Source organism: Notechis scutatus, chromosome 4 (genome assembly GCF_049901735.1).
Source record: "Notechis scutatus isolate UNSWTSFEM ecotype Mainland chromosome 4, rNotScu1.2, whole genome shotgun sequence".
Lineage (NCBI taxonomy): Eukaryota > Metazoa > Chordata > Lepidosauria > Squamata > Elapidae > Notechis > Notechis scutatus.
In genome coordinates this window covers 22,982,034-23,009,562 of record NC_142012.1, presented here as the reverse complement: position 1 = coordinate 23,009,562, position 27,529 = coordinate 22,982,034, and the positions used below count along the sequence as shown (strand labels likewise).

At 37.9% G+C, this 27,529-nt stretch overlaps 2 protein-coding genes across 6 annotated transcripts in view; one reads left to right on the top strand and one right to left on the bottom strand.

Moving 5' to 3' along the window:
• The window catches only part of ARHGEF38 (Rho guanine nucleotide exchange factor 38), a 53,410-nt gene extending 52,870 nt beyond the window's left edge, over nt 1–540 (bottom strand). For all 3 annotated transcript variants that reach the window (XM_087962923.1, XM_087962924.1, XM_087962925.1), the window contains exon 1: nt 119–540. In XM_087962923.1, the coding sequence (XP_087819049.1) occupies nt 119–323 (205 nt within the window). In that variant the 5' untranslated portion in view covers nt 324–540. The remainder of the gene's footprint in view (nt 1–118) is intronic.
• An 8,035-nt stretch (nt 541–8,575) lies between these two features.
• On the top strand, nt 8,576–27,238 carry PPA2 (inorganic pyrophosphatase 2). Of its 3 annotated transcripts, none has more exons than XR_015749190.1 (12): nt 8,576–8,805; nt 10,701–10,765; nt 11,744–11,788; nt 12,728–12,781; nt 14,102–14,221; nt 16,660–16,746; nt 17,388–17,514; nt 19,020–19,147; nt 21,151–21,301; nt 23,698–23,767; nt 25,019–25,058; nt 27,004–27,238. XR_015749190.1 is itself a non-coding variant. In XM_087962931.1 (12 exons), exons 1-12 carry the CDS (start codon nt 8,595–8,597, stop codon nt 27,027–27,029), a joined length of 1,059 nt encoding a protein of 352 aa, XP_087819057.1. In that variant the 5' UTR covers nt 8,576–8,594; the 3' UTR covers nt 27,030–27,238. The 3 variants fall into 3 exon arrangements, 2 of the variants coding, with proteins under 2 accessions (XP_087819057.1, XP_087819058.1); XM_087962931.1 differs by having other exon boundaries at nt 21,151–21,236; XM_087962932.1 differs by lacking the exon at nt 11,744–11,788 and having other exon boundaries at nt 21,151–21,236.
• Nucleotides 27,239–27,529: the final 291 nt, after the last annotated feature.

The following is a 27,529-nucleotide window of genomic DNA, read 5'->3' as shown; positions in this document are numbered from 1 at the left end:
TATGGATTACTCCTGCCAGCGTTGCACATTGCTTTGAGATAGTTGGACTAAATATTAAGAAAAGCAGCCTGATTTTTCCTTCCTCCTCCCTCCCCCCCGCCCGCTGCCCAATTTTTACCTTGTAATTTCTGGTTGTATTCAGTCCTGTCTGACTGGCTCCTTCTCAAGGTTGCAGAGTTGCTGTTGTGGTCTCCTGAGACGCTGCTCTCCACCACCGTATCCGTCTTCCTCCTCTCCAGCATGTACAATCTCTGCTTGAGGAAAGTCAGGTTCTTTTTCCTAACCCCCGCACTTTCTTTTCCAGTAGGATCCTTGGCTTCCATTTCCAAGCTGGTGTTTCTTTAAGTGGTTTCCCAGTGGTTGGGAAAATAATAACGCAAGCAGCTTAGCAGAGAGTTGTGCGTGTGTGCTTGTTGCGTGGGCAACAGGGTCGGCTTCCTTCAAGGAACAGCTGAAGTGCTGAAGAGACCCGCATAAGTTTACTTCTTACCTGGCTCACCTGAGTGCCACCTTTACAGTGTAACCGGGCTCCACCCCTATGAAGTCATCTTTTAGTACACTGGCTGGGGAACCAGACACCTGTTACCTGAGAGATTTGCAGCAACAGGTAAAGCATAGCAGCAGGGACCAGATCTCCCTTATTAGCTTCTTTTTAGAAGTCGGTGTTCATGTATTTGCATCTGTCCTTTTCCTTTACTTTATTCTGGGTTTTATTTTTTACAAGTTGCAGAATATATGCAGCATTATATTATTATTATTATTATTATTATTATTATTATTATTATTATTATTATTATTATTATGCAAAAAACAGACAAGGCATGCTTTAAAGGCTGCTGGCCAGAAAATCCACCTAAGGCCCTATTTATTTCCCCCCTCCCCCTGGTAGGTAAAATGCATGGAGTTTCTGAAGCTATTTTTACATGAAGGGTCACTGCCATGTAGATCAAGCTGAGAGTTCCTCCATTGTCCTACTTAAGGACTTTATTAAAAGAAAGAAGTTTTTTGAGGATCAAGGGATTTTGCTGTCTTGGGTGAATAATAAATCTTCCCTGCATCCCAATATGTAAAACATTCGAAAAATGAATTTGTCAAACGGGAAGCAAAACTCACTCTCACTCTCTGCCTCCCTCCCTCTCTCCTGTCTCCCATGAAATCAAAACACACAACCCCCACCCCCAATTTGTGGCACTATCCAAGTTACTTCAAAGGAGGGCAGTCCTGAAACCCCAGGTGTGGTTTTAAAGACCTGGAAACCAGTTTTATTCCAGAGAAAGAAGTATGAAGTGCCTTCTCCTATCCGATCCTCACAAAACCCCAATCACCCCCTTGATCTTTGTTGGGGGACCAGATTTTGAATCTGTGTCTCCATGATTTTAATCTGACCCAACATGCCTGACTGTTCTGTAGGTCTGTTTGCAAAGTGAATCAATAACATGGTGTGATCAGGAAAAGCAACATGGGCAGACTAAGTCAATGAGCTGACCCCTTCCAGATGATGATGATGATGATGAATATTATTATTTCATCACTCTTTCTCTCTGGTGGGGACAGCAGTATAAAAAGAAGTAACTTCAGTCAGAAAAAAAGCCTTTGAAATGCTGATTTAGATTAGATCGCTTGAAGCTTGCGTAAATGAGGGAGCACTTTTCTCATTAAGAAGCTGAGGACAACATTTTGTGTTGTTCCCAAACAGTGGAGCATATTTTCTTCTGTAGTCATGATTCATTCCTTCTGATACTACTTTCAGAAAATGTGTCAGAATTCTTTTAAATTCGGGTTTAAAATCCAGCTTTTCAAATTTGTAGCATTTAGTTATTGTTTTAAAATAAACAAACTGGATTCTAATTTGTTACATGCAAGTCAATTTAGCACAGTGGTTTAGGAACCAGGTTAGAAGTGGCAAGCTGTGAGTTCTACATTGGCGCCTTTAGGCGCCAATGGCCAGTCGCTCTCTTTCAGCCCCAGGAAAAAGGCAATGGCAAATCACTTCTGAAAAACCTTGCCTAGAAAACCACAAGGACTAGTTGCTAGGAATCAAAAACTGGCTTGAAGGCAACACACACACACACACATACCCACACACAGTTTACATAATATTTCACTTTCAAAAAGACAGGCTACAGATATTCTAAATAAATAAATTATTAAAGTATAGGTTGGATTATGTTTCAGTTTCCCCCAACTTGATTTATAGAGAATTGGCACAACATAGATTGCCATTTTTCTACCCTATCTTCTACTAACCCTTGACTGATCTAATGAGGCTTGATTGATTTGGAACTAGTTACTAGGATGAAAGAGCACTAAGAAATCTCAGGACTGTAATCTAGACTGGGGAATTAAAAATAAACATCCTGGAAAAAGGTTGTTCTTTTGTTGGCCAGAAAACTACATGGATGTGCCCATGACGTCAGCAGTAACTGAGGTTGGCTACAAGGCTTATTTTACATTATTTGCCTTCCTTCTAAATATTTGTGCATAAGATCTAAAACAAACAGGCCTGACCTCTCAGTAGGTATAGAAACATCATGATAGCCGAGTATCTCTTCCAAGGCCTTCATGACTATTCTGCCAAGTGCTAGTCTGCAGGGTACTTTTTTGTTGATTGTTGATCCTAAAAGATGCTATAGATTACGAGATCCCAGGGATCTCCATGGTGGGGCACTTCAGAAGAAAAAGGGTATTGACTTTGCTTGTAAGAAACCAGCAGGTAAAGTCACAAATGGCAAATATAAGGAGAAATTTTCTGGCAGTGAGAGGAATCAACCAGTAGAACAGAGGTTGCCTTTGGAAGTTGTGAGTTTCATCACTGGAAGGTTTCAAGGAGACTGGACTGCCATCTGTCAGAAATGATGTAGAGTCGGCTTGGGCGGGGGTGGTGGTGTTGGACTAGATGATCTCCAAGGTCCTTTCCAACTCTGTTAATCTGCACCTGCATGTGTACCTCTACAAATGCTAATTAAAAAATGCTCTGTCTTCCAAGCTTCTGGAGTAGTGCTGGAGCCCATCTTCAGGGAACTTCTAAGTTCCCTGAGGATGGGCTCCAGCACGAGTCCGAAAGCTTGGAAGACAAAACCTCTGGTCCTGGTGACCAACCCAGATTGGACCCTGCAAAATTATCCTGGGCTATTCACCTTCATTCATAAAATATACGTGATTTTCTGACAAAGTATCTGATTCTAGTCCCACTCAATTTACTAAATCCTAAAAATGTAACTTTGCAGTTGTCGCATTTCACCTGTAGCTGTGTTGGGCTTCTCTGTACTAATACGCCCTACATTCCATGTTCCTACTGTAGTTCTATCTTTGCAGCTTCGGATTTTCTTTTCCTTTTACTGTAGATGGCCTGAAGGCTTTCATCTAGCCATATCATAAACACCATTAGTACTCTGAAAAATCCTTAGCTCTTCCTTTTTAATATGTTGAGTGCCATCCAACCTGAAGGACCCCGTTATCTGCATTCTATCATCAATCATGTTGTATTACAGGTAGTACTCAACTTATGACAATTGAGCACAGCATTTCTCACATCTCGATTGTTTCCAAGTTAAAAATGAATTAAAATGCATCTGAGCAAAACAACTTTACCAATTATCACAAACATATACTGTACTCTCCACGATGTGCACAATACATATACATTCACATTCACATTCACACACACACACACACACACACACACACACACACGGAGGCTTCAGCAGGATGAGGCAGAGATGTCAGGCTGAATGTTTATTGTTGGTGAACAATGAAGCTTGGAAGAACATAGAAGTCACATGCCTAGCATTCTAGCTATTGTATCATCCACTTCAGGGATAGTTGCAGAGGATGATCAGAAAGTCACAATCTGTGGAGTGAAACAGTGCAATCAAAATGGCTGCCTATTTTTAATGTGCATTACACATGTGCATTCACATCATTCCAGGCTGATTTGTATGAACTCTTTGGAGTAGAAATATGGACAAATATTAATGACTCTGTCTGGTACCTCTGTTGCATTTAAGCAATATACTGCAACATCATACTCAGGTTTACTCAGAAATAAGTCCTACAGTATGTAGCAGAACTTGCTTCTAAGTGAAACTGGGCTCACACAGTATTAAGCCTTTGTTTATTTAAACAATGTTTACTGAATAAATCTCAGTTAACTGGGTCTGCATGGGCTAGGTGAAAAACCATAATTTGCAAACTCCAACCCTACAGTACCAAAACCAAACTAAGTATATTATGAAGCCAACCAGTATGTTATAAGATTCTAACTTTGCTCTTTTACTTTATTCATGCTCATACAGAAGCACCATTGATTTCAATGGGATTTAGTACCTGATAAACTAATGGCTAGAATTTCTTAGGATATTTGTAGTATTTTTTTGTCATAGATATGAAGATTTAGAAAAAGTAAATATGCATATTAGGGAATGAAATTTATTTTCAGTGTTAATAAATTTGCCTCTTATGCAAATGGATGCTTGCCAATACAGTTCCTAAATCCGGCTTCAGTGACTGCAAAGGAGGAAAGAACGGTAAATGAGAAGTGGCAGTTCAAATGCCTGACGCCTGAATATCAAGTTATTTTATTCTATCAAATCCTCCATATTTGGACCTCTATTTGGGATCTTTTTTTTAAAAAAATATTTTTTTATTTTTATTTTCAAAGTCAAAATACAAACTCCAAAAGAAAAGGGAACAACACTAAATAAAGCAAAAATGTGCATAAAGATAAAAGAACAAATACATAGATCAGGGGTGTCAAACTCAAGGCCTGGTGGCCAGATCCAGCCCATGGGGTGCTTAGATCTGGCCCCTGGGAGCTGCCCTGGAAATAGTGAAGGACCGGCCCGCTGTGCGTCTGCCAGCAAAAACGGAGCTCCATTTTCAGCTGCGATGGCCTTCTGCAACGCTCTGCCAGTGGAAATGTGAGCGACCCTCCTGAGCTGTTTTCAGTGGCAGAACGCTCAGATGCCTCTGACACAAGTGATGTTGAGCTGGCCATGCCCCTCTAAGGTCAAACGCAACCCTGATGCGGCCCTCAATGAAATAGAACTTGACACCCCTGACATAGATGCCTCCTCCCAGTTGAATACTGACAAATATATTTCAACAATGGTTTCCCCAATCGCCTTACCCACCGCAAAACAGGTCTGCAATTTATATACTTTTACAGTTCTATTTACTCAACCCAATTTTGACCTACCATCTATCTACTATAAAAAAGAACAGTTGACAGGTAAACCCAACAACAAAACTAATCTTGTTTTACATCTTAAGACTCCACTGTATCTAAACAATAACAGTCTCTTGACCACTCTTCTCCACTCCTTTCCCACTTTGGAAATAGCATTCCAGGATTTTGGCTTGTTCTGACTAGACACAGAGAAGACCCCAAAGAGTTGGGCTAAAAATAAACCTATTATTCTCATTTTATTATTTTATGCACGTGCTAGTATGTATAAATCTTTTTTTTTTTTAAGCAAATTTTATTGCTAGTATGTATAAATCTTTATAGAAGATTGTATTTCCATTTTGCACAGACAGTGAATCCTTGAATAGATACAAATGAAAATCAGTTGGTAGAGAGAATGGACTTAAAAACATCAGAAATAACAGATGTTTGTCTTTTGAGAAGAGTAATAAAATAACCATTAACCAGCTAAACAAATTACTAGGAATGGAAGATAAGATGCAGTACATTGAACAATGTGTTTACCGACTTCCAGAAAATAATCATATTTCAGAGAGAGAAGGGGGGGGGGGGAGGGAGGGAGAGAGAGACTATAAATCCATGAGCAAGAATATGCTGTCTTCCCATTAATTTCAGCCCCACTGATGATTACATAAATGTTCAAAACAGGGTTTTTTTCCTCCCTAAGTGTGGAAACAGGAGCTAAACTCCACATAGAAAATATTGTTAATATGTTCCTAAGCAATGCTATTAGAAGCCTATCAGTTGCAATTGTTCTATGGACCTATACTAATCTTTATCTGCATCTCCACTGATGACTGTGCCAAAAGCATTATAGTGCTTCCAGTGCTTGTTGAATAAACCAAAGGTTCCTTGTTCCTTGAAAGGAACCACTTCAATAATGTTATTAAAAAAAAACCTTTTGGTGTTATGCAAGCATTTAATTTTTCAAAGTAATTCTAGTCCGGTGACTCCATTTGCAAAATTAGATACAATCATAAACAAAATAAACCTAATGATCATTTGGGGTTCCAAGGCAGCCCAAAAAAGCATGGAAATATAAAGAAAGAGACTTCTCTTTCCACAATGAACCTTACTTTAAGATGTAGGAAGGTTTTCAATTTGAGCAGTTTATTAATTGCTGGATTAATTGCTTAAGGCTACTGCTCCAGCATATGAATCAATCTAGTGATATACCTTATCTGTTGAAAGTTTGCAGAGGACAAAATTCAAACAAACAGTACCCAGAAGTAATGCGTATTTTTTTTTTGGCTTCTATGAAAAAGGACTTGTATGTTTACCCATATGCAAGTACTGAATGTACTGTATATATATAGACAGAAGGTGATCTGATTATCAAAATAAACAACAAAGGAAAGAAATACATTAGATGCCGAGAGGCAGAGAGAAGCAGGGGGCCAAATTACCTCAAAAAACTTAAACATTTATAGAGCTTGCAAAAATCATTAAAAAATATATATATAACTCAAGGTAGAAAACATTCCTGATATTCCTGCTTCCTATTTCCTTTGCAAAAAAAAAGAAAAAGAAACCTTGTTAGGTGGTTGGGTTGACTGGCCCAAAGTCATCAAGTCAGCTTTCATGCCTAGCACTCTGTTTCATAGTTTCTAGGCCAGTAGCTTAACCACTACACCAAATTGTTGTTGTTTTTTTGTCTGTTTGAATGGGAATATACTTTTGTTTGGTAACACTACTTTTGTGATAGGAAAGTTAGGCAATTGTTGCCTAAACCAAACCAATTCAATTTGTAGCAATTACCACCTAGTGAAATCAAAGGGAGCTTTCCTTACAGCCCTGACAGGTCCCATCAAAGGAAATTGCAAATCATTGGAATTAAGTATTTTCTAAAAAAAAAAAAAAAAAAAAAAGTGCAGATGCTGGCAGCCAAAGATAGATGTGCATTCGAGAGAACAGAATCTCTGCAGTTGCCTATCTATGCAACAAATTTGTTACAAGGGCCTTTCCACTTCCTTTTTGAGGACTAATTACTTCCAGAGTTACAAGCTTACTTTTTGGCACCAAACCTCAATGTTATGTCAGCTGATAAACTCTTGATGGTGCCCAGATATCATGAAAACTGTTTGCACTAGGCTCAAAGAATTAGGGTTCAAGAAATGTTCAATTTTAATACATAAAGTTCAGGTCTGGGTACAGTATCAAGTATTGAGAATTGATATTTAGCTGTGGCTACTTTGCTCTTCACTCAATTCCAAAATGGAAGAAATTTCCATTTGAATTTTTGCAACTGGCAGGATTTACCAGAATTTGTGAGCAGTATTTCACATGCCTGTTTTCATGAGCAGTTGTAGAAGGATGTCTGTCTTGGCTTGGCCCTTGGTGTTAGCTGATCAGGTTCTGATTTAAGTTCTGACATAGTTCTTTTCTTTGGCCATGGCTTGTTGTGAATGCACCATCCTACTGTGTGGTCAGTATGTAGTGGTCAGAAGTCACTTTCACAGAACTTGACCCTATCCATAATTACATGCTATATTACTCTTCTTTATCCTGCCACTGTCTTATTGCTGTATGCTCTGACAAACCTGAGGATGCTATTCCACTCATTTGATTTTTAGGCTTTTTCTTAAAAGACGGCATAAAAGACCATAGAGTTTTCTCCACAAGCCAGGAAGCCGACTGCCCTCCCTGCCTTTTAGCTAGCTTTTTTTTTTTTTATAGCTTTTTCTATTGGATTCATCTTCAGTGACCTAGAGCAGGGGTCTCCAACCTTGGCAACTTTAAGGCTTGTGGACTTCAAGTCTTAAAAGTTGCCAAAGTTGGAGACCCCTATCCTAGAGTGCACAGTGTTTGGTTAATTAGCCAAAGTTTATGGCTAATACACTATCCAAATCTAAACACACAGATTACTCCCCATATCACTCATGATTAAATAGAGCCAGGAGGGTTCCCTCCCTTTCCCAACCTATACAATTTTGCATTGCATGTGGGAAATGCCTTTCAAGCGGGTACTTTTGGTGGGTGGCGGAAGGGAAGATGCAAGTTTTTTTCTCCGCAAGCTTCGTCTGCAGGGTCAGGAGGACACAACAATGCAACTCGAGAGAGCCGAGGCTGGCTTCCTTTGGTCTTCACGCAGCCTACACCAAACCCAAAGCCAGCTTGGCGAAAGAGACCGGAGCACCCAACAAAAAGGCGCAGGTTTTTCCAATCTTTTCCCGCTAAAGATAGCCTTCCTGCCTCCCCTCTCCCTTCCCTTCCCGCCACTTTGCAACGCCTCGAACTCTGCCCTCCTTGCACGTCCTGCCCAGGGTTTTCTGCTCCGATCGGAAAGCCACCCAGACAAGTCCAGGAGATTTGCTGGGCATGCTCGAACTCCACCCGCCGCGCCCGGAGGAGGGACTACCGTGCCTCCGCAGAAGCGGAGAGCACAAGCATGCGTACGGCTGCGGTTTTGGGTTGGCTCCTACGGCTGTCTTGGGCGGCTCGGCAGGGCAGCGTTTCCGGCAGGAGAAAGGCAGCCACGCGGCTTGTGCAAGCCCGGCCGCTGAGCTGCCGCACCTATTCAGGCGGATTCATGGCTGGGGATCAGTATGACACGGAGCAAAGGGGGCGCCTGCATTCGGCCGAGTTTCGCCTCTACTTTAGTAAGTCGCTCCCGGGAGGTAGAGGAGAACCCGCGGCGGAGGCCCTGGGACGAGCCGGGAGGGGTTTCCCCCTGGCTGGTGACGCTTTTTGATGATGTTGTAGGGACCCACTCCGGTCTGTCCAATGGAGGGGGCTGGAAGGCGGGCCTTTGCTGGACGAGGCATAATAAAAACAGGTGCCCTTGAAGGGGAAAGTGCGCGTTTAGGTGATTTTGGTGGTCTGTTGCAGCGGGCCGTCCTACTGCTTTAATGATATGAACAATAAAAGTCCTTCTATGCGTGCGTGTTGGGTGTAAAATGGAGCTCCGGCTTGCCCTCGGTTTTGCCTGGAGTTATGTGATCAAATTTCACATCATCTAGTCCAGGGGTCTCCAACCTTGTCAACTTTAAGACCTATGGACTTCAACTCCCAGAATTTATTTATTTATTTTTATTTATTTATTTTGTCAAAAGCTTACAGTACAATAGAAATAAGAATAAACATAAGTTTAAATATAAGAAATAGGAACTAATAATTGGGGACAATAGGACAGGGACGGTAGGCACAATTGTGCACTTACTGACAGACCTCTTAGGAATGGGGTGAGGTCAGTAGAGGTTAGTTTGAGAGTAAAGGAGTGGGAGTTTGAGCAGGTGACAGCAGAATCAGGTAATGAGTTCCAGACATTGACCACTCTGTTGCTGAAATTGTACTTCCTGCAATCAAGTTTGGAGTGGTTTACATTTAGTTTATATCTGCTCTTGTTTTGTTGAGGTTAAAGCTGAAATATTCATTAACTGGTAAGACATTGTAACATGATTTTATGTACTATGCTTAAGAATCTCAAGTCTGGTGGTGTAGGGTTTTCTGTTGCGAACAGAGGAATGTAATACTCTCCTGGTAAAATACTTCTGCACTCGCTCAATTGTATTTATGTCTGATATACAGTGCAGATTCCAGACAGCAGGGCTGAATTCAAGTATTGGACTAGCAAAGGTTTTAAACCCTAGTGTGCAGATCAGTATTACCAGAGGAGAAGCTTCATAAAATTGAATTTACAATTCTTAAAGCCTTTTTGGCAATACTGTTTTGGCAATTTTGGCAATTCCTCAGCCAGACAAAGGGAGATTTACTTTCTGGCACAAATAGTCTCCATTCCATAATGTAGAGATTAAAGACATGAAGAGTCCCCAGCTGCTATGAGGCTTGACTCTTTTGCATAGGAGCAGAGCATAAATCAACTGACAGTTTCTCCAGATGTGTCTAAAAACTCCAACAATCTATCAATCTTTGTTACTACCTCTGACACAGCCCTAGAAGGGGACTTAGCATTAGTAATAATTTACAAAATTCATATGCCACCCAATTCTCAATGACCCTGAGTGACTCACAACAATAAAAAATATATAATTAAATCAATCACAGGTAAAAGATTAAGGTAAAAGATGACAAACTCGGTGGTACAAGGGGGCTCACCAAAGACCTGGTTGAAGAGCCAGATGTTTTTGGCTCTTCTGAACAACAGCCATCTAGATCTTGAAGGGTACCTAGTGCTAGTTGGCAGATGCTGCTAAACAGAAGGTGAAGAAGGTGCTGCCTCCTGCAGCACTCTGCCAGCCAAAATGCCCCTCCCCCCCAGTCAATTTTCAGCCTCCACGGTCTCCTCCACCAATCTGCCATCCAAAACAAGCCACAGGGGACCCTGTATGGTGTCCTGCAGCACTCTGCTGGCCGAAAATGGGTGAGTGTCTGAAAATGGCCAACATGTATACTTGAACCTGGCTAATGTGTATATTTTAGCTAAACAAATAATTTCAGTACTTAATCACTACAAGTTTTTTAAAGACAAAAACAGCTAAAATGCTCCAGTGGTTTTTTTTTTTCTGTTTGCATAAAATTTTATTTCCTCTTGCAGAGAACTCAAAGGGAAAATACATTTCCCCATTCCATGACATCCCTCTGTTTGCTGAGCCAAATGAGGTAATTAAATATGAAAGATATCCTTTTTGTTGAAATACTGACTGTTCAGCACCAAAAAAAAAAAAAAAAACATCTCTGGACTTCTAGTTTTTAACTTTCTACAATCATATAATCTTTAATTATATTTAAAGTCTGATATCCATTTCTTAGGCTATTATATGGCAAAAATTGGGTTCGAAAATATATTCCCACATTTGAAAATGTTAGAAATCAAATGTGTACATCTTCATCCCATGTCAGGCTTTTATAGCATTGCAGCAAATTTTTCTTTTACTTATATCACCCGATGAACATTTGTTTGGAAAAGCTAAATTTTGCTATGCTGTAGTCAAAATAGTGGAGGAAAGGCAATTTATTTAACAAAATCAGCTTTACTAACACATATGCTTCTCCAATCTTTTCAGAACTATTGATTAAGACAATGTGCCTTGTCAGAATTTATCATCTGTCAGAAAACCATCTGCCAATCACAATTTCTCAAGACTCATTCCAACTTTAGTTCCCCCATTTTGCCTGCATATATCTGATGTTGAGGCAAAGAAGTAATAAGTTTTGATGCTGCTTTGCTTTTGCAAACCCAATCAACTTTCAATAAATTTTGCAACCCCATGTAAGTTGATAGTGATCACAGTTTGCGAAATCTTGCTTTCATCATTAAGTGATTCTGAAAAGATACTGTTTTGGTAACAGGACTGCAAATTTGATGAAAGCAAGCCTTCCTTCATTTTAGCTAAGTGTGTTGTAGAAGTGCACTTTCTGGGAATTAAAGACCATAGTTCATAGCCTGATGTCATGTAAATCTAATCATTGTTGAATATACTATGATTAGAACAAATTATGATTTGCATGAATTGTAAAAAGGATGGCAGACTTAATATTTTAGAGTTTGAACTTGGTAATTTTTGAAGACTATTTCATTCAGTATCATATTTAGATCTGCATATTTATGAATGAGCACTATGTTGATTTCTTGCACAGGATGAGGAGGTTCTTGCAAAACGATCAAAGAACAATGGAAATGAGGTGCGATTGCAGACCATTTTTAAAGATTATTTACAATGTGATTTGTGAGTAAGAAATTTAGATGATGATTTTTTATCAAAGCTGAGCTTCTATATTCTATAGCTTATTCCATTTCATGCATTAAAATATGTAAATTGGAGTCTTCTATCTTTAATTTGATGGAGTTATGATAATAGAAAGTTATTTGGATTACAGGTTTAGATTTTTATGCTTTTATTTTCCAATTAAGTATTGTGTATCACCTTGGATAAAATGGAAGTAAGTGGTAAACAAGACATTATAATCATTTCTTAAATTCTGTAGCCTCTTCAGCAGTGCCTATTGTTTGGAAGAATAATAGGGACTTCTCTAGTTTTGTAGAAGAGATCTCTTGGGCATTTTGTGTGTTGTAGAAATGAAGAACCTTCTCTGCCCATTCTTTGGTTCTTTTTTGTGGGGGATAGAATTCTAAGAGTATTCATCCTATCATTGATCCATTGGAACCCAAATCCAATTTTGCCAGAGTAATCTGTGGTGAGATTGTGCTTAATTCACATCAAGTACTTGTGCATTTATCATACCCAATATGATTTGGCGGCCCTCTTTTGTTCTCAGTATTTGTTTTCATAAAAAGATTAGTAGCTGAATTATTCAGAAAAATAAAGTCCATGAAACTAGGTATTATTGTCTCTTATTGAACCCCGGACATTATATAATACAATGGAAAATTTAAAATATAAACTTCATGGAAAGAAGAACCAGTTGGGACAGCTAAGTTTTTCTCTTTGGCTGTTGTATCTCTCTACCTTACAAACTTAAGATGTGACTCAGAAAGAGAGGGAATAATTTGTCTTCTTTAGATCTGAAGAAGAAAACAGCTTTTGCTGGGTAGTATGTTTTATATGTTAATCTGTTTTGGTATTTTTTTTTTACATTTTGCTTTTCTTTTTTTCCTACTAGATTGTATTTAATATGATTGTAGAAGTGCCTCGTTGGACAAATGCTAAAATGGAGGTAATTTGAAATTTTTACTCTAGAAGATTGTAAAGCAACTTCTAAATAAAGGCAGTAAAGTTGCAACAAAGCATTGCATGATCCATTCATAGTGTCATTCAAATATCAGACGCTTGCCTTTTTTAAACTGCTGCCCAATAAATGTCTTAATAGAAGTTCTTATAAACTATGGTGTTTGGACTTGGAAAGCACTTATACAAATTGAATGAATGATGTCCTTTACATTTATATCCAGTGCTTGAAAGCATGTTCTGCAGTTTTGACTATTGTATGTTTGAAGGAGAAATCTTCATACGATTGTTTCTTCCTAGACATAGGAAGGCATAGCAGGGGAATATTTTTGAAGTATTTGGTGATACTCTTCATTACACTGAACACACAAATGGCAGATAGCTTTTGAATTCCCCTCTTGTCTGTTATGAGTAATGGCTTCACATGTGCTGTTCAGTGGGACTTGAGAAACTATATGGTATTGTTATTCCTGTGCACAACATAATAAAAAATGTGTTGTTCTGGAACATGGAACAACGAATCCCACACAAAATATTTTGTCAGGTTATTTTGAGTAGGTCGTGTTTCAGTGGAACAAAACTGAAAATATTTCCAATGTTTCTCCAAAGAGAACAATGGAAATTCAAAATATACTATGTGCTTTCTAATCAAATGGCTGCAAATATAATGGAGTGGTAACCTATGCTGAGTGCTGCTTACCTCCAACCTATGGAACATTACTTTTAAAAAAAACCTTTAATATTAATGATACAGTTTCCCTTCAATTTCCTGTTTAGAGTTCCCATCCAGTTTCACACTGTCAATATTCCTCTGAACTCAGGGATTAACAATCTGTTATTATTCAGTGTTTATCATGATCAGTAAGTCTTCTTTCAAATCTCACCCACTCTCTTTAGCATTCTACTTTAATATTCTAGAATTCTAGAAACTAGAATAATGAGAAATTCCCATCTGAAGATCCATGTTCTTTTTCTTATGTTACGCTGGTATTACATGTATGGCCTTAGCTTTGTTGGAGTTTTTCACGTCATAGTAGTGGTGCTTTTAAAGTTGTAGCAACATTTCAGCAGATGATGATGGCTGATGAGATTCTGCTGAAACGTTGCTACAACTTTAAAAGCACCACTACTATGACGTGGGAAAATACCCGAACAAAGCTGAAGGCCATATATATATATAAAATTTAAATTATAAATTATAAATACAGTGTGAACTGTGTTGAACTTTTACAATCTGGGAGTAAATAGTTGAGCCATTTATTCATGATTTCTCCCAATTTTTCTCCATCCTGTTTTATGCTACCTTAAGATTGCCACCAAGGAGCCACTGAATCCTATTAAGCAAGATATAAAGAAAGGCAAGCTGCGATACATAGCAAACATTTTCCCCCATAAAGGCTACATTTGGAACTATGGAGCCCTCCCACAGGTAATGTTTTGGGATTTGTTCATCTAGGAATTAAATAAATTGGGGCATGAGGGCATGTTCTGCCACACCGCATTCAAAATAGAATTGAGTTCAAAATAGAACATATACCTCAATATGATGCTCTCTCATTATCAGAATGGGAAAAGAAAACTTTGGGTATAAACGGGATTTAGTCCAAAGTATTTTTTGCAAGATGCATTTGTAGTATAGGCCACTTTTTTGGCAGGTAAAACATAATGTAAAAAAGGAAATGATATCTTCTTAAGCCTCACTCCTAATTTTATTATTAGAATGAAATAATAATTTGAGATTTAATTGGTGCTTACATCTCAAAGTTGATAGATCTCTGTGTTGGCCCATTTTTAAATGTATGCAGGGGCCTGCAGTTCTTGGAATTCCCAAATAGTGCAGAATTCTGGGAATTGTGGTCCTGATGTATCCAGAGGATGCCAAGATTTGAGAAGACTATTCCATCTTCCATTCCTGGAACATAGCATCTTTGGCCCTCTGGATGCTTTTTGAAATACAACTACATAATATCATAGAATTGTGGGGATCCATAGAGGACATCAAGTCTAATCTTCTGGTCAGTTCAGGAAACCAGATTAAAATATTCCTGATAAATGGGTATCTTGTCTCTGCTTGATAGATTCAAGAGAGGGGGAGCTCAGCATTTCATTTGATAACCTTTTTACCGTTAGGACATTTTGCTAATATTTAACTGGAATCTGCCTTCCTATAACTTAAATAACTTAACCATTTTGTACACTTTGGCCTCAGTCCTCTGGGTGATAACCTTTCAGATATTCATTCAAGTATTTGAAGAGCACTGTTCCTCTCCTTGTCTTTTCTCAAATATATACCTACCTATTAGACTCTTTTCACAAGACTTAATGACAGCTTCACTAATCATTCTTATTGCTATTTCCTGAATTCGTTTCAGTTTTTCTGATTTTTAAAAAAATGATATGCTCAGTATTAACACATTACTTGAAGTAGTATTGGACCAATTTGAAATAAGGTGAAAAGTGAAATCTGTGCAGTATTGTATTGTAGTTTTTGCAGCTGTATGTTACATTGCTGCATCATGTTAGGTTCAATTACTATTCCATTTTTTTTCTTACTAGCATTTTTGCAAAGCCAGATATTCCCATCCAGTCCCATGTACATTGGATTTTTTTGTTTATAAATTAAATAGGTTGCATTTGTCTTGGTTAAGTTTTGTTCTTTTACTTAAACTCATTATTCTAATCTATCAAGCTTAGTTTGAATTTGATTTTGTACTTGAAGGATACCTACTGCATTGTGAATCTCCTGCAGATTTCATAAACCTTTTCTCTATTTCTTCAGCTAAATTATTAATAAAAATGTATTTAGATCCCAGAACACCACCCTCAGTATTTCTTTCCAATTCAATGAGTGTGATTCAAATATGATTTTGAAGCTACTCTATTCAGCCCATATTTAACTTGCTCCTACTCAGAATACCATGGGTAATTTTGTCTCATGCTTAGTTGAAGTGAAAACATATTATGTCCCCAGAATTCCACCAACTATTGAGAGGATTACCTGATCAAAAAATGACCTGAAATTTGTTTGAAAGTTTATTTCTTGACAAATCTAAAAACTGATTTGGGAAACCATTTGGTAACCATTTTGAAAATGTTAACAGATCAATAATTTTACAACCTGTTCTTACTTTTCCAAATATTGATGTCAGAACGATGGTCTATATCAGCTTCTAAAAACAGGAAAACATTTGTCTTTCCCCAGTAATCTGGTTTTTAATACTGCTGTAGATTTGTTAAAGTTAATATAGATAGAGGTTTGCTTAGACCAGGGGTGTCCAACCTTGGCAACTTTAAGACTTGTGGACTTCAACTCCCAGAATTCCTCAGCCAGCAAAGCTGGCTGAGGAATTCTGGGAGTTGAAGTCCACAAGTCTTAAAGTTGCCAAGGTTGGACACCCCTGGCTTAGACCATTGGGCTGTGAAAATGTGTACTTGTTCAGTCACAGCTGGCATTCCCTGACTCTATTTCTGTCACACTCGAGCTGAAATTCTCTTCTTTAAACCAGCTTTAAACAAATGTCTGCTGGAACACCATTAAAAAAAACACGACTGAGTTAAAATAACAAATGAATACTTATGAGTTGTTATGTTTTTATCACTCTTTAAAACAATAATTTGTTACCATCTTGGCCATTGTTCGGCCAAGATGGTAATTTAGAAACATTTGGAGAGCCACAGGGTTTTCACTATTGCATGAACTTACTATAATAATGTATCATTTTCAAAGAAACATAGTTACTCATGTAGCACACATTAAAAAAAACTTGACCCTCCCTTCTCAGAATATCAGTAATGTGTACAAATGAACAAAGCAGTAATAACCAACTATAAATGGTGCAGTTTATTTTCTTTTTTCCTCCTCTACAGACTTGGGAAGATCCAAGGCATACAGATGATAATACAGGATGCTGTGGTGACAACGATCCCATTGATGTTTGTGAAATTGGTGCCCAGGTCTGTCTGAATTACCACAGATACTTTAGTTGTTTCAACCATTTGTTTCATAACACAGTGATGAAGCTTGCCTAGGAAAGTTACTGGTTATCTGGTTCCACATCTGGACACAAGTCTACGGACAGTTAATTCTTTGTTTCTCAACAGAACCTGATAGGAGAAGTCTTTGAAACAACATGGCTGGGTTAGAATATTACAGCTAGAATAAAGCCTCAAACTGATTGATTGCACACCTGATTGTGCAAAAAGTAAACAACTTTTATGTATTTCTTAGGGTTGAAATGCCTGGCTATTTCATTTGGTAGCTTGAAGCAGTTGAGATATCTTTATACAATGACCTTCTCTAGCCTCAGAGTGGCAGCTTCAGCCTTTGTTACTATGATTCAGCTAAAATATAAAATCTTGGTACAGCGTTACTGTAAAAAAATGCTGCCTGTAATGAAAACATGCTGTATAGCCTGGACACTAGAATGCTCTCTCCTTCAAGGTGTTAACCAACTATGTTTTCCTCCAGAATTTTCTTCCTCTCTTTTTATTCTCCATCCTATTTCAACCTATTTTCAGTTCTGTTCCAGCTGAGTATCCACCTTAAATAGCATATTGGAAACAAACAAATTGTGCAGCATCTTCTATGTTTTAAGGTTCGGACACTTGGTGAAGTTGTTAAGGTGAAGGCCCTTGGAATTATCGGTCTTATTGATGAAGGAGAAACTGACTGGAAGGTCATAGCTATCAGTGTGGATGACCCACATGCTCAGAAAATCCATGGTATTTAATAATAATTAATAATAATCCATTTTGTCTGGCTTACAAACTCAATCTCTCTGGTTTCTTCTTTTAGGGGCTTTAGGATATGGCTTTCCGCAGGGTGCTAAAGATTGCTAACCAAGCGACTTCAGCTTCCTGCCACCACTTTTAACTGCATGATCCTTTGGGGTGAATTTTTCTGTTTCTTTCTCTGACCTTTCAACCACTGGGGTTGAACCACTGAAGTTCTCTCTTGTCTGGTTGTTTCCTAGGTAGCATCTCCTTCCTCTTACCCCAAAGTCATTCCTATATTCCATTACAGTGGGGCCAATCAACATCCCTTCCACATGGTGTCTACCATACCTGCAGCTCTATTTGATATTTTATTTAAAAAATACATCTCAATTTGAAAAATCAACTTTTAGTGTCCATATTATTCTATAGCAGAGGTATCCAAACTTGGCAACTTTAAGACTTGTGGACTTCAACTCCCAGAATTCCTCTATGCTGGATGAGGAATTCTGGGAGTTGAAGTCCACAAGTCTTAAAGTTGCCAAGTTTGGATACCTCTGTCCTATAGGGAAGAGACACCCTTTGGAAGGGTTGATGGCTGCACATGGTCTTTAGGCTTAAGTAAATGATTGTATGCCAAAAAGTAGGATAAGGAAGTGGGTATGATGACAACCTCTAATTTTAACTTGAAATAATGATTACCTGTGACTTTAATGATTTAATCCCCATCATATATGCACTTGGTTTGAAGGCAACTTTTGCAGAGGTTCTTGGGAGCTTGAAAACAAGCAAAGCTTTCAGTCGGTGTATACCGATGTGGTGATTTCTTGAATTATATAGAATGCATAGGGCAGATTAGTGTTCATTCCTTTGTTTGGAGAGATGCTTTACTGATCTAAATCTATATCATTAATTGGATTAACATACTAAAGTATACTTAAGCTCAGTGTGTTTTATGAACTATTGTGATGTTATTGCTTAATACACTCAGCCTGTTCCACAGACTGTGGCTGAACAAAAGGTTGTTGCATTCTATGCTTCAGAACATATGATTTTTAGTTGTTTTAGCTGCTCTGGAGCTTCTTAAATCCCTTGTCGTGGAGACAAAAATAAGTGGCTGTGTCTCCAATCATAATTTTAAAACACTGAGCTTTTTAAGAAAAAAATTGCATTACAAGGTGCTTAATTTGCCAGGTTATCAAATTTTCTAGTCTGCTTCATCCAGTCTAACTTCAGTTTGTATAAGAGTCTATGTGATTGTTTTTATAATCCAGTATAAGCTAAATGCATTCAACAATTATCGAATTATATTCAAAATTTTTGTATGATATTTCTGCTCTGTAAGCAGAGGATTAAATCTGTAACTCAAGCACTTGGGTTTTCTTGAGCTCACTCACTGAAATATTTATGACAGATTTATTGCTCTATTAGAATCTTGTACATGTATATTTAGAATGGTGGATTTGGAATAAACTGTTATTTAACTTTTTTAATGCATTTTTAACCTGTTGCAGATATTGATGATGTCAGGAAGTTTTTCCCAGGTTACCTGGAAGCTACTGTTGACTGGTGCAGACTATATAAAGTTCCAGATGGGAAGCCAGAAAATAAGTTTGCTTTTAATGACACATTTAAAGACAAGGTGAAAAATTGCTTACTTGAGGATGATAAACTTACTTTATGAAAACTGTATTCTCTGAATTAATACTCTGTAAAATCCTACAGAATCCCAATCATGAATATGTAAGGAAGCCAATACTGCAAAACATTTCATAGTAACTATTTTCCTTCACTTCAAAATATCATGAAGGGACAAACAAAGCTGTTCTTTTATCAAAATATCTCACATGTTTTCTTCGTCTAGATTTTTTTTAAAGCTCTGATAGTCCTATCAAATATGAAATTAGTCTTCTGTAAAGAATCTTCAACTTTATTACAACAGGGATGGGCAACTTGTAATCTGAATGAATGCAATCCTTGTAGCATCTGAGGTCTCACTGGGGCATATTCAGTGATAAAATGATCCTATTTCAGCAGTGCTATTTTTTTTTACTCCCCCCCTCCCCCCAATAATATTGAATACAAGACCTTCAGAAGTTAAAATCTTCCATTCTCTTTTTGAAAGACTCCAAAAAGATTTTTTTAAAGGCCAAAATCAACTCATGAAGAAACATCTTCAGATATTGGCTGGTTGAGAGATAAGAATTTTAGCTTCTGCATTAAAAAGAATATTCTGGAAACAATGAGGAATAACATAGCTCTCCCAGATGCAATAATTTTCTAACAGTGCCCAAGGAAAATCTGGTGATGTCCAGTTTACAGTGCAATTTCAATACAAGTGAGTTTGGAGGTAGGGAGAACTTTGGTCTTCAGGTAATTCCTGGAGACCAGAGTTCTCCCTACCCACAAACTCACTTGGTAAGATATCTTCTGTGACTTTCCTTGAAAGTTTGTCCTTTATGATTACCTGTGTTCTTGACCGTGGTGGTGTACTGATTAGAATGCTATAAAAGGTCACGGTAAAGGTTCCCCTCGTACATATGTGCTAATCGTTTCCGGCACTAGGTGGGCGGTGCTCATCTCTGTTACAAAGCTGAAGAGCCAGCGCTATCTGAAGATGTCTCTGTGGTCATGTGGCCAGCATGACTAAATGCCAAAGGCACACAGAACGCTGTTATTTTCCCACCAAAGTGGTCCCTATTTTTCTACTTGCATTTTTACGTGCTTTTGAACTGCTAGGTTGGCAGAAGCTGGGACAGTAACAGGAGCTTATGCGGTGCTAGGGATTTGAACCACCGACCTTTCTGATCGACATGCTCAGCATCTTAGCCACTGAGCCACTGTGTCCTTACTAGAATGCTATATTGCAGTCTAAATCTGCCCATAGCCAGGAGTTCAATCCTGACCAGCTCAAAATTGACTCAGCCTTCCATCCTTCCAAAGTTGGTAAAATGGGACCCAGTTGGGGACAGTATGCAAACATTTATAAACCACACAGTGGGCTGTAAAGCATTATAGAATGGTGTATAAGTCTAACTGCTATTGCTGTTTCCAACTATCCCTTATCCTGAATCCCTTGGGGGAAAAAAACCCTTCTGGCTCCAGTCAAGATCTGGTTCTTCTGTGACCTTATTTAGATGTTTTCCAAGATATCAGCCAAAGAGCTGATATTTTTAACTTCAGCATATGCTGAGCAGCTTTGCTTTAAACACAGCCAAAACAAGAATATAATTCATGAGTTTTTTATTTCAGCAGTTTTTTCCAAAAGCAGTTTTTCAAGTCTGGAAAAGCTAAGCAGAATTACTTTTTCCCAGATAACGTGTAGCCCCCAGTGATTTACATAAACCATCTAAATATGTTCTAATGGGATGCACACTGTATTTATTGAAATTTTCTCCACCCCCCCCCTTTTCTATCTCATAATGGTGGGAAATGCCAGTTACTGATATCTGAAAGCATTTAAGTTTGAAGGTCAAGTAGGTATTAACATAAAAAACCCAGGAATGCTTAAACAAAATTTCAAGTTTCAGATTTAATCTTTATCTTGAGTGTTCCTAAAGTTTTTTTTTTACATTTTTGGCAATTATAATATCTAGCCAACATTTTTTCTGTCTTTTCTCCTCCTCTCAATGTTGTTTTGAATAGGCATTTGCTTTGGAAATAATCAAGTCCACCCATGAATCCTGGAAAGCTTTGGTTCACAAAAAGGCTGATGGAGGAGCCATAAAATGGTATGCATCTATCGTTCTTTGGTCAAAATCCAATTTGAATTACAGACAGTCCTCACCTAATTAAGGTAATGTCATTACTAAGTGATGCGGTCATAAAGCACAATGTTACAAGACCATTCCAATGTACCATGGCAATTGTGGCAGTTATGGTTGGGTTCACTAAGCAAATCCTGTGCAATCAAGCCACAACATTATATTATCAACATTTGTGATCTTCTGCTGGTTTCCTCATTGACTTTGCTTCTCTGCAGTGAAGGTTTCAAACAGCAGTCACATGTCCATGGGGCACTATGACCATCTGTCAAGTGCCCAGATCAGAATCAAGTGATCACAGGATGCTATGAGGGCCACAAATACAAGGACCATTCATAAGACTTATTCGCTGTAACTTTGCATGGCCAATGAACAAGTGGGTGTTCAATCAGGACTAGCTGAAATACTAAATTGAATTGACTGGCTTTTATAATGATAGTTGCTTCTTTGTCATAAAAAAATACCACCTTTGGGGGCGGTTGATTTTTTTTTGTTCTTTCCACATGAGCCCTGATTACTTGGTAAATAGGCCATTCCCAAAAGGATTGGATTCCTATTATTTGATTAAGAGTTTTCTCACAGAAATTGAAGATAACGTTAAATTTTCTAGAAAAAGACTTGGGGTTTTTGTTAGTGTTCATTATTCGAGATGAGGTAATAAGAAATCATGGATGTGACTCAGGTCACCTTTAAAGGTTAGAGAAAAGGGAATAGCCTGTCCTGCATATGTCTCCAAGAGAAAAAGGCACATTATTTCCCTTTTTCCTTTCAGCTGCCTCATGACCAAAGTATTTAGGAATGGCTTGTTCTTATTGGACTATGGTAGTAATTGCAATGCTTCAATTAAAATATCAAGAAGAGAGCCTTAGGGATAAACATTTTCAGCTTGGAGAGTACAAGTAGTCAGGAAGGCTATAAAGATCTGTGTAATGGAGGAAGGGGAGAAGATAAAGGAGAGATGATAAAAATGCTACATTAGCTAAGAAGGGTTATTCTTGATTTGAAGATCTTTCAAGAATTGGAGGCCAGAGCTCAGCATGATATTCATTCAGGGAAACTTAGTCCCAGCATATGATTATTGATCAAAGTAGGTAACGTGTATGACTGCACTTTAAACTGCTGTCTATATACTTACTCGGCAATAAATCTAATTGAAATCAGTTACACATTTGGACCTTCATTTAATGGTCTTTAGGTGTCACAGACCAGTGAATCTAAAGATCTGTCCAGAATAACAGACGAAGTTAATCAGGATGAAAGTTTAACTGATGTTTATGGGAAGATGGGGAATTGGGAGGGTCAGCAGGAAGATTGATGGCAGCAGCAGGATATATTGTGCTATGACAGTGGTTCTCAACCTTTTCTTCACCATGGACTCCCTTTAAATACCTTTGGCCACAGACCTCCATGAATTAACTCAAAATTTAAATCATGACATTTCTTCAAGTCTTCGTGGATCTCCTTTGATGACATCATGCCCCCCTCCCCCGCCGGGTCTGTCGGCCACAGGTTGAGAACCACTGTGCTATGGATGGGAGAGGATGTAGGCTTGTTGAAGAAAAGAGGGTACAGGCTGTCCTTGCAGTGATCAGACCTCTAATGTAGCACTTGGAGGTGACAAAATAATACATAAGGGTATCCTCAGCTTGTGCTTTATAGCAAGCTGGTTTCTCACACATGCCCAAAGAACTTTTAGATTTAAAATAAATGGACCTCTCTTTCTGTCCACAGGTGCACTATGTTAAATTTTATAATATTTACTCTTGAATAGCATGCATAGAATTGTTGTTTGGACTTTGGCTCAATTCAGAACCATTGGAAGAAAGCGAAATCTTCCTATTTATGATTTTTCAAATAGAAGATGAAGATCTGGGGAGGAAAGGGGCAGGACAGATGAGATTTTGAAATGTGCAAGCGCAGTATGTGTACATCAGAAAATATTGTGGTTTGTGGCAGTGGCAACAGGGTGTTAGTTCATATGCCATTTCAGAGCAGAGTTGCCTCTTGCCTTGGGCTTGATGCAGTACAGGGTACACAAATTGAAACCCTAATCTTGGTTAGATGTTTTGGTTGGAAATCTCATTGGCTCCAACCAGCCGTGGTCTTGGGCTTTAGCCAAAATATCTGAAATACTTCAAGCTGCCCACATTTGAGCTTGTGCAATTTCTCACTTGAAAATCAAGTTCTGGTTTGATCTTCTACTTGGTTTTTAATAAGAGACTATGTAAACCACAAAGTATGCGCAGAGATATCCAGTTTAATCTATAAACTTTCCACATTAGAGTGGACAAAATATCTCAAATCCTGGACAGCATTTACTGTTCTGCACTTGTAGAGCACAGCTTATTTTGTTCTTTCCTTATTTGCGCTCTAAATAACAGCTGTTTTCCCCACTCTTCAAGTCTCAATAATTGTTTTCTCTTTTCAGCACCAACCTTCTGGTGGGCACTAGCCCTTATTGCTGCAACGAAGAAGACATCCAATCTATTGTGCAAAATGTAAGGGAATTTATACATTTTTTTTTCTTTCCAGTCCACTTTTCAATATTGGTCATTGAATGGGAAGCACAGGCAATTGAGAGTTAATGCTGTTTTAATCCAAAATGCTAGCTTGGAAATTAAATAGCAGATGCAGGTTTCTCATGATCTTGGAGGCTGAGGTCAGTATGGAAAAGACGGAAGCAGAGAGGAATATGTAATAAGCATTAACAATCTTTTTTTGTGCAATATAAAACACATTTTCCCATTTGTATCAACCAGTGTTCAACAATATTAGATTCATTGTCATCTTTAAAAGTAAAACAAGAACTAAAATTACACATGCCTGCTTATATTCTAATACATTCCCACACATACACAACCAAAACTACAAATGGTGATCTGTTTATATTATAAGTTATTTTGCATCAGTAAAGTTAAGTATTTTTCAAAAACATTCCCAGCTGTTTTGAAAAACTGCCTTTTAACGATTAATGAACTAAAACATCCATTTAATACACACAGACATTTCAGCTGTGCAAATGGAGGAAATGTGACCTGAACTTTTATATATAAAAGTAAAAAATAGTTTTTTTGATGAGCTATTTTCCATTTGCCTTTTTCACAAGAGCGACCATTTAAAAATGGTTCCTGAAATGGCCTAAACTCATTCTGTTTTCAGGGCTAATTTTCTAACTTTTTGAAGAATTATTAGTGTTCAATTTTAGGAGCCCACCCAGTACTTGAAACTGCAAACCACACATTCAGGATCCAAAACACATACAGCTGGTGTTTGTTTTACTGCACAGATCGGCTTTTGTACTAATTATGTTAAACTAATGTCAAAAGTGAGATGAAGCTTCAAAGGAAGCAGATTTTAATATCATTCAAAGAAGACTATTTAAAGAAATAAGCCACAACAACAACAACACAAGAATTTAAATCCCAGAAGGACCGAAGTTTCCTCTCGCTAGATTACTTTTATGAGGCTATGTTTCAGGTCCATCCTGAAATTATTATTTGCAAAGTCTAACAGAAGCACTTAGTTCCTCTGTGATTAAAGCCAACTACATATAAGTAAATCGATTATGATACTTTCCTGTATTTTTATCTTCCTAACTTTTTTCTCTTTTCTGTACTGAATTTTAATCTGCAGATTTTAGAGTATAAGCTATATCAAATTTTATAGTATTGCCTTTATAGTATTGCCTTTCTTTTTGTCTTTTGTACAACACGTTGCATTTTACAAAATAATTTATTTCTTTTCTGTAGGCTCCAGCACTTGTGGAAGAGCCTTCTATTTCCAGAGCAGGTGAGAACTATTTTCAGATTATTTAAATGTGTCCTAACTAGTACTTACAATTCATATTGAGTTTTAGAGTTTTAGATTAGATTAGATTAGAATAGAATAGAATAGAATAGAATAGAATTCTTTATTGCCAAGTGTGATTGGACGCACACGGAATTTGTCTTTGGTACATATGCTATCAGTGTACATAAAGGAAAAAAAACTATATTCATTAAGAATCATAGGATACAACAGTGACAGACATAGGTTACTAATAAGCAATTGAATCATACTAGGAAACAAATAAAACAATATAAATTGTAAAGATACAAGCAACACAGTTATAGTCATAAGTGGGAAGAAATAGGTACTAGGAAGGATAAGAGGAATAATAGTAATACACTCTTAGTAAATAAGTTGACAGTATTGTGGGAATTAGTTGTTTAGCAGAATGATGGCCCCTGTGCATTGTGCCCTGCCACATACATTGGACCGACCAATAGAAGAATAAGTACCCACCTGGATGAACACAAAAATGCAGTAAAAAAGCTGGAGCACACTTCCTCACTAGTCCAACACATGAAAGCCACAGGTCATAGCATCGACTTCAATGGCACCAAAATCCTAGCCACTATAGAAAACCCCAGCCACAGAATTATCAGAGAAGCCATAGAGATTGAAAAAAGACCTGAAAGCATGAATAGAAGAGATGATTCCACCAGACTGTCAATTATTTGGAAGCCTGCACTCACAAACAAAAAAATCTCCACACCACAAGCCAGGCAAACACCTGGGCACAAACAGATCCCCCCTGATACCTCCAGCTCAAACACACCGCACCCAGGCACCCAGATGAAACCTAGCTTCCTAATAAATTATAGCCGTCCGTTTACTCGAAGCCAAGCTGCACTAAAAGCCTCCAATACAGGACACACAATGTTGCCAGCCAATCAAGACAAAAAAAGCCACAAAACAGACAGAAGATATTAGAAACACCAATCAAGCAGAACACAGCAAACTCCAAGATCAATAAACACAGACCAAGACTCCCAACCAATCAGGATGAAGAAAAAACCATTCTGGCACAGCAGTAGGCTAGCTCCAAATTTAAAACAGAAACAGCTGTGAAAGCCTGACTCACAGACGAACACAATACAGAAGCCTGATGATGGCAGATGAGATTCTGCCAAAACGTCGCTACAACTTTAAAAGCACAACTATAATGACGTGGGAAAATACCCAAACAAAGCTGACTACCATATGTATGTATGTATGTATGTAACTTGGGAGTTAAATAACATGGCAGAAGAATAATTTTCAAATTTGTTCTTGTTTCCTGTTACTTGACTAAGCAAAGAAAGTATAAAAAACAGGTTGTTTTTCTACATACCACATTCAAAATACCTCACAGACTTATTATGCTACTATATGTACATTCAGATCCAAAGCGATTTTTAAATACAGATGTAGTGACTTCCTCCTTTAATGACCATTCATAGTTATTATGATGATAAATTCTCACATTTATAACAATTGCAGATCTGTAAAGCAAAGGAAAGCTGAAGTAAAATCATAAGCATAGTCCAAGTTTCACTTAGTGACTGCTTTGCATAATGACCGAGTTGCCATTCTCAATTGTGATTGCTAAACAAGAACTAGCTGTATGTGGTAAAACATGTTGTTTGAATATTCATTAGAGTGATATACAAAACAACATGAGAGCATACTCTTTCATGTGTATACTGTATAGAACAGGAGTGTCAAACTCACATCGTCATGGCAGCAGCACATGATGTATCGAGACTTTTTCCCCCTTTGCTAAACTGGGCGTGGCCAGCATGTGACATATCTGGCCCACAGGATGGGAGTTTGACAGGCCTGCTATAGCCCTGATTTGGATTTTGAATTCTTATAATCCAAACTTCTTATAATTGTTAAGTGTTGGTAATTATCATTTTTTTAATCTTAGTTGATAGATGGCATTTTCTTGGATAGTGAAGACTACTGTTCTCTGACATCATGTTACAAGATTCTCTCTCAACTTCGTCTCTCTTTCCTGGGTCTCCACCCCATCTTACAATATACCATTTGGCACATGTGTACACACACTTTGCTGAAGATATGGAAATGAAGCCACTGATGACTGGAATCTATTGCACTGTAGATTTTTCTGTTCTGTAAATAAAATGGATTTTTACAATTTTCCTCTGAATTGTACTCTATTATTAATGGATACAACTCTGTAAGTGATATGGACACAGTCTGTGGACCACTGTTTTAGATCTGGAATATGAATACTAGCAGGATGCTAATATAAATAAAGCTTTCTTAACCATGGTTTATGAATAAAGCACAATAGATTGTTTGTTGCAAAGGCTTCATGAAACCTTATTAAGGCTTCAGAGTCCTTATGATTTGTAAGAGAGTTAAGCAGCACCTTAAATCTTAATCATTAGAATAAGGGCTTCTAGTGAACTATTATTAGTATGACAGAG